The sequence below is a fragment of the Castor canadensis genome, chromosome 11, assembly GCF_047511655.1.
Source record: "Castor canadensis chromosome 11, mCasCan1.hap1v2, whole genome shotgun sequence".
Lineage (NCBI taxonomy): Eukaryota > Metazoa > Chordata > Mammalia > Rodentia > Castoridae > Castor > Castor canadensis.
Genome location: NC_133396.1, coordinates 7,030,324 through 7,038,174, shown reverse-complemented (window position 1 = coordinate 7,038,174; position 7,851 = coordinate 7,030,324). Strand labels below are relative to the sequence as shown.

Genomic DNA, 7,851 nt, shown 5'->3' with positions numbered 1-7,851 from the left:
CTAGAAATGACCCGTAAGCACACCCAAAGGGGCTTAATCTATTGGTATTCAGATGAAAACAGCCCAGTGCTATTTTACACAGTTAACTTGAAGAAATGCAGGAAGTCCCATTAGTTTCAGAGTGGGGGACGGCTGGCTGGAGTGGAAAATGGTGCCGTTAACTGTAGAAAGCAATGAGAAATTGTCCGCTAGAGTTGACTAAGCCCATGCAGCAACATGTAGAAATTTCTCTCCTAGAACTAGACTCAAGAAAAAAATGTAAACATATTTACTAGGAAATATGTTCAAGAGTGTTCATAACAATGTGATAAATGCAAAAAAGCGAAGAGGAGAAGAAGGAGAAGATAGAAAAAGGAGGAAGAAAAGGAAGAAGAAGAGAAGGAGGAGGACAAAGAGCAAGAAAAGTATAAGAGGATGAAGAAGAGGAGAAAGAAGTCCAAAAAACAAGGAAGAACAGAAGAAAGAAAGAAGGGAAAAAGACATCTATTCTGTTGTGTGTTCATACAACAGAATAGAGAGAAATACAAATTAGTGACAAAATGGGACATCAAGATGGATGAATCTCAAAAATGCTGAATGCTAAAATCACATTACTTAGAAATAAAGAATACAGGCTGGGCATGGTGGCTCATACCTGCAATCCCACCCTTCGGTGGAAGCAGGAAATTAGTGAGTTTGAGACCAGCCTGGGCTATGTAGCAAGACCTTGTCAAGAAAGAAAGAGAGGGGTTCTACACATGGCTCAAGTGATCGAGTGCCTGCTTCACAATAGTGAAGCCCTGAGTTCAAACCCCAGTTCTGTCAAAAGAGAGGAGGGAGAGAGAGCAGGCATAAGGGCTGATGTGTAGCTCAGTGGTAGAGAATTTGCTTAGCATGCGTAAGGCCTTGGTTTTGATTCCCAGTGCTGAGAAAAAGTGTATAATTCTGTTTCTATAAAGTTCAGAAATAAAAGAGCTGAACAAAATACCCTTGGCAAACCTATACGCATATATATGGCAAACTCTGTAAGGCAACAGTTGTGGTCCTGTCTCAGGAGGTAGACAGCAGGCGCCTGGGATCAGAAAGGGGTTCTAGTATTAACCGTGCTCTGTGACGTACACTGCAGAGGGCACACAAGGATCCAGGAGAATTCTTGGATTAAAGCAGGTGTATTTATTAGGTGCATTCTTTCCGTGTTTGATACATCACAAGAAGGTATTTCTCAAGTGTTTCTAAAAAGTCTAGAATACTCTAACAGAAACATGGATTTGTTGGACAGAAGGTCATCTCTGTCCACCAGCAGGGCTGTACCTCTGGCCTGGATGGCAGCAGATGTCACTGGTTGTCATAATCCAGCCAATTCTGCCCCACTGGGCGCCTCAGAGGCCTGTTCACCCAGAGAACAGCACTGAGCAGGCTCAGGAACAGGGGCACCTCCAGAAAGACGAGGAGCAGGAAGTGGACACTGCTCAGCAGGGACCTGAGGAGGACATGGTGACAATGAGCTCTTTTCCTAGAGGGAGGTCCTGGTGCCCTGCACTTCGCCCCTGTCCCTTACACCAGGTCCTGTGTCTACAGTGATCACGTAGAGACCAGTGCTGGATAAGGCAGCCAGCTCTGCATGGACCACCGTCCCCTGACTGATAGCCTAAGAAGCGCCCTTGAACTTCGGGCTGTGGGCACAGGAACGACATGACTGTGAGAAGGATGTGAGGGGAACCCAGGCACTCAGGAGGGACCTGTGGCCAGAGAGGGATTTCTTCCTTAGCTCCCCACATGTGGGAGATGCCCTTTTGGGGTACAGGAGTCAATAACGTATGAATAAGTTTAATGCCTGCTCCTGTCACGATGGCATCTCCCATTAGCGTGGGGCTTCATCTGATCTCTTAAAACGTTTTTTAGAGTACAAAGTGAGGGGTGTCATGATAATATTTCCAAATATACATATACTGTACTTTGGTCACTTTCACCCCTCTATTACTCTTGGTCACGTTCACAGCCGGTAACTGCTGCATGCACAGCTGCTGATGGAATGTGTTAATGCCCCTGCCTTCAGAGGACTGGGTTTGCAAATCAGGCTGACACTGTGACCAAGGCTAGGGAGGAAGGCAGAGGAGAGACAGTGCTGGGGCCACTGGAGCCCAGAGCACCTGCTCAACACCCAGCTGAGCCAGGTCCTGACGGCTCCTAGGCAGGGCATTTGGACTGTCTTCCTTCTGCCTAGACACTCTTTTTCTAGGGGCCTGAGTCCCCCAATCCTGCAGGCCTCTGCTCAGATGGCCTCTAATGAGCCAGGCCTTCTCTGATCATTGTGTGGAAAATAACAACTCCATCACACTCCCATACGCAGTCCCCACACCCGAGTGACAAATACTTCCTGTTTCATCCTGTGTTGTTATTTATGTAGTAACATCTGTGCTGACTTGTGCCCTGTGCAGATCCTCCTGGTAGAGCACAAGCTCCATCTCAGCGGGACCACGTCTGGGTCACTGCTGTGTCCCAATCCTGACACCTTTAGCAGGCACCTCATAATTAAGCATGGGATTGGAAATGCAGGACAGGCCCAGAGGAGGGGGACGCAAGTCTCTCTACCGCCTCCTCTCAACAGATCCTACCACCCAGAGGCACAGACACAAGCCCTTACCGAGGCTATAGGCTGAGATCGGGGGTATCCTCTCTGGTGGTGCTGGGCCAGGTGTGCCCTGATGGGAACATGGGAGGCCCCAGGATGCTTGTGGTGCTCTCAGGTCTGGGGACTGTGGTCAGAGCTGAGGGTGAAGCACCGACAGGCCTGGTGACCTCCACTAAGTCTCCCACTCCCTGACACTCACATAGCCAAGTCACCTGGGTCGTGTTGGAGAGACGCCTTGAATCCAGCAATCCCCAGGGCCAGCCAGCTCTAGGCCTCATCAGCTGCCCTCCCTAGCCCCATCAAAAGGTACACTGTGGCCAGGTAGCACTTTCAGACACAAACACTGTCTACTAGGAAGGAGAGCGAGCTGGTTCCAGGGCTAATTCAGCCACAGCCACATCTTTCTCCTCCTCCATCATTCCTAGAAAAAAATAAGTGATGTGTAACTGTGTGGACATTGATCCACAGAAGTTAGGGTGGCAGATTCCTGAGGCAGGGCTGATGACTGGAGTGAGGCTTCAAATGAGAGCATGGATAGTCAGTGTGGGACCCTGTGTCACCCAACCGAGTCAGCCCCACACTGTCAGCCAGGCCTATGGACCCAAACAGACCACTGGACGGTCCTCTCTGAAGAGGGAATGACCAGGAAGAAAGGTTTAGAGAGACAGGTGCCTGATGGACCCTGTGAAGAGTGACCTGTCCTGAGGAGACATGGACAACAGGCTTTTTTTTTTGTTCAGTGACCCAGTGATACCAGTGGGATTTTAGTTCCTCACTCTTCAGTATGAGTCCACAAAGAGCATGGGAGACAAACCTCCATGTGGAGGAAACCAAAACCAAGAAGAAGGAACTTGGAGGAGCAGAATTATAACCCCCAGGTCTTGGGACCCTTAGAGGGAAGCACCGGATTTAGTTCTGTGAAACAAGAGAGGCTGCATTAAGGAAGAGTTAGCTGCAGTAGGGAGAAACCCTGGGCATATTAACAGCTGAGAACCCATTTTCCATCCCACTTGTCCCTCTGCCCAAGCAGAGACTCTTCCAGAGGATTCTCCTGCATTAAAGGTGCCTGGGAAAGACAGGTCAGCCTGGAGGGGCTGAGTGAGGTCCCTTGAGAGGAGAGGAAGCCCCACACAAGATCTGGGATGTCTCCCTTTCATTTCCTTGGTGGTTGCTCGGAAGCTCCCAGGACCACACAATGAGGCTGGTGTCTCAGGAACCACCAATAGCAGTGGTGGCTGCCCAGGCTGGGGTCAACAGCATTTAATAGGGAAGAGCAAATGACCTAGGGGTTGGGTTCCTACAGGGAGGAAGGGGACAGGTCTGGGTGAGACATAGGGTCTCTTCATAGAACACAAGGCCCTCATGAAGACAGGAAGGCAGCAAAGAGCCCGAGAGTCAAGGCCAGTCCCTCTCCTCACCCCCTGGAAAGGTTCAGGCTTGAGACTGTCAGGTGGGGCGCACAGAGGGCCTCCAATAACACAAGCGCCCCACTACCTGTGTGGGCATGTACATTTGTACACATCTCTACACTCACGGACACATATGCATGCATACACACACATGCATGCATGTGCACACACATATACAGTGTTCACTTGCCAATCTCACACTGCTCTTCTTTCCTTTGGGAGGGAATGGCCAGGCCTGGACTCAAGCAGCCTTGGTGCTGGTTGGGGGAGGGCTCACCTGGAATCACAAACACCTCTACCCTAAGGGAGTCATCCCTTCCTTCGGTCCATGCTGTACTGATCCCACACCGGTAGGAGTCAGCATCCTTCAGGGTGAGATTCGCCAATGTCACTGTGAAGGTGAGGTTTTCAGGATGGTCTGTGATGGACTTTCGGCTTTTCCTCGATCTGCTCTCTGAGCCTTTGATCTCACCTGAGTTGCTCTTAGTGATGACATGACAGCTCATGGGACCAGAGATGTGACATGGGCTCTGATGAGGCCAGCCTCCAAAGAACATACGGGCTGGAGATCAGATTGAATCCATGACCAATGATTCAACTGATCACCCCAAAGTTGTGAAATCCCTATAGAAACCCAGACAAGGGAGATGGGAGGAGCTCCTGGTGGACAGGCACATGAAGATCCCAGGAAAGTGACATTCCCTGACTGCTCCCAGTGCAGGAGGTACAGGACCTCTGTTTGGGACCCCTGCAGCCCTCACCCTACCTGTCGCCTTGTAAAGCCAATCCTGATCTTTATCCTTCACGATGAACCTGTAACTCTGCTTTGCGGAATTCTGAGTCCAATGAGTTACTGAGCCCGAGGAAGTCACGGGAACCCAAATCTGTGGCCAGAAGTCAGAAGTGGGGTGGCCTGGGCTTCCCCAAAGTGTGATTGGACTACATGAAGGGGTCTTGTGGTGGCCAGAATCCTCAGCCTGAAAGATCTGCACTAACTCCAAGCAGCAGTACCAGAATGGAATTGCAGCACCCAGTAGTGTCAGAATGGGAAATCTATGAACCCCAGAAATGTTTGTGACCACATTCATTTTCTCAGGAGAGTCTGCAGATGCTGTTAGATTCTCTGGGGGTTGATGAGCTTCAGAAAGACTGAGGACCTGTATTTAGAGGAAGAGCCCAAGACTTTGGCCCGCCTTCTTCTACCTTGAAGCTATGCAACCTGGCCAATTGCTTAACCCCTCAGAGCCTCAGTTTACTTATCTGTGAAACAAGCATGGTGACATTCAGAGAGAACATTCCTGTGAAACCCTGCACCATGCCTGGCAGGATGTCACCCGCCCTCTTTAACTCCTGCTCTCCTTCCTCCACCACCCCTGGCTCCTCCTTGGCCTGAGCCCTCTTCTAGCAGTCCAGGCCAGTCCACTAAACTACGATGCACAGCCTACAGCTTCCTACCTGGGCCTGGGGCAAAGGGTACCCCGTGGCCTTGATACCAGCCTAACATCCTCCTGAGAAGAAGGTGTGCACCTGCTGGTCAGAGACTGGGTGCTTACCCTGAGCCCTGGCTCTCAGAATAGTCCTCCTGGCTACTGGATTCTTGGGTAGGACTCTCTGCTGCCACGGTGGTGAATGGCACAGCTTTGGTTGTGGTTGTGGTTGTGGTTGTCCAGGTTTTGTCTTCTGGGATACTTGTCGTTGGTGCTGGTGGCAAAACCATGGGATCAGACCCAGGCTCGATCCTCGACTCTCCCACTATTGGCATTTTGGACTGATTTTACACCTGCTCACTCAGGAAGGAGCAGGTTGGGGTACCTGGGGCCAGTGTCTTCCCAGGATCCTCCCGGGCCATGTGAGCCTTTCCAAACAGGGCCCCCAACAGCCCTATTCAGTCCTGCTGGTGAGGGCCCCGAGTCACCTCCCTGTGTGGTGCTCCTCCAACCTCGGCCATATGATGCAAATCTAAATCATTACTTGTCTGAGCTTCTTCTGCACGCAGGCCCTTCATTGACCCTGGGGCGCTCGCTCTCCCCTGCACGCATGCTCTATTCTCTCCTGGCTTCTGACACCTGAAGTGCAACTTGCACCCTGAGACTGAGCGGAGCTATTGACTACTCCAAAATGATTCCCTACACCCCTCCCCTGCCTTCTCTGTCTCTGTCTCACACACACACACGCACACACACACACACACATGCACGCACACACAGATTCCAGGCTCAGATGTGATTCCTGCCCCAGCTACTCCCACCTCAGCCTCTTTAGCAGCCCTGGTGCTGGTTGGAGGAGGGCTCACCTGGAATCACAAACACCTCTACCCTGAGGGAGTCATCCCTTCCTTTGATCCATGGTGCACCGATCCCACACCAGTAGAAGTCAGCATCCTTCAGGGTGAGATTCGCCAATGTCACTGTGAAGGTGAGGTTTTCAGGATGGTCTGTGATGGACATTCGGCCTTTCCTCGCTCTGCTCTCTGAGCCTTTGGTCTCCACTTTTTCGCCACAAATTAGTGAGAATGACTTTAACTTTCTGCACCAGTATTTGTCGAATGTCTTGTATTTCTCCTCATACTGACACTGCAGGCTCAAGGATTCTCCCACAGTGCCCATCACTGTGCTGGGGCCAGTCAGAGCAGAACAGCCTGGAAAACACAGCCCCAATGCTGGGCCCTCACAGGTGGGCAGGGTCAGGGGTGCCATGGGGTCAGGTATTTGATGGCCATTGGGGTCTTCAGGGGACAGCATTTGGAGACTGGCCTTGTCAGACTCAGGAGTCAGGACTGAGGGGTGAGTAGCTCCCACCTCCTGGGGGTGAGAGCAGGATAGGGGTGTCCATGGAGACAGGAAGGGCCCAGGAGGGGGAAACAATGAGTACGTGTGTATGTGTGATTGTACACGTTTTTGCATGTGTGTGTATAGGTGGTGAGGTGTGTCTATGTGAAAACGTGTCCTTGTGTGTGTTGGACAAACACATCATTCACATTGTATAATTATAGCAATGGCTGTCACAGCGCCTCTCTCACCTTGGCTGACTCCTTCCTGGGTTCAGAGGGACATTGTGCACTGAAGCTTGGGGGCATCTGTGGCGGCCACTCCTCTGCCCTTCTGCCCTCTCTCTTCACCCCATTTGCACCCCATCAGCATTCCTTCTCCACCTCCCATCCCACCCCTGCCCCTCTGCCCCTCACAACAGAACTTCCCCTGTCCAGGTTCGGCACCACTCACCTGGGACTTGCAGGAGTAGCAAAGCCAATATGGCTGTGTCTCTTGGAGTCATTTCTCCAGTACAGATGTCAACTGCACACACACAGCACGAGGAGAGCTTTTCTGCCCCTCTCTGCTTCCTGGTTCCAGTCTCGAGGTTGATAGTCAGCCTAGGGAGGGTGCAGGAAGTGTAGGAGAGGAGCCACTAGGCTGAGACAGATGTCCCCAGGCCTCGATGCCTGGCTCCTCTCACTTCGGTGACTGAGCAGAGCCTGTGGGTTGGGGATACCGCCCCTCCCAACAGACTGCTGCTCTCAGTCCTTCTCACAGTCCCACAGCAGAGCCCAGAGAGAGTACTTCCTCCTTGGTGGGGCTTTCCTGCGCTCTGTGATACGTCACTTCTTGTGGTGAAGGTGGACAATCCTGGGAGTGGGGGCAGGGCTTTCCATCTTCTCTAGCTCTAATGGGCACTGTGAAGGGTCTGTCCTCTCAACCGTCAGCTAGGCACCCACAGAGTGTTCTGAACACTTGGCGTCCCCAGTGCTTCTTCCGATTTCACACAATGGGGAGGGAGGGGTGGGCATTTGGACCCAGTGTGGCATCTTCCACAATGTCTCTTCTTCATTCTGAA

At 51.6% G+C, this 7,851-nt stretch overlaps 1 protein-coding gene across 1 annotated transcript; it reads right to left on the bottom strand.

Moving 5' to 3' along the window:
• Nucleotides 1-1,135: 1,135 nt before the first annotated feature.
• On the bottom strand, nt 1,136-7,571 carry LOC109696943 (protein CD300H-like). The gene is made up of 4 exons (XM_020180239.2): nt 7,242-7,571; nt 6,314-6,658; nt 5,574-5,721; nt 1,136-1,459 (listed from the first exon to the last, which is right to left on the bottom strand). Exons 1-4 carry the CDS (start codon nt 7,291-7,293, stop codon nt 1,315-1,317), a joined length of 690 nt encoding a protein of 229 aa, XP_020035828.1. The 5' UTR covers nt 7,294-7,571; the 3' UTR covers nt 1,136-1,314.
• Nucleotides 7,572-7,851: the final 280 nt, after the last annotated feature.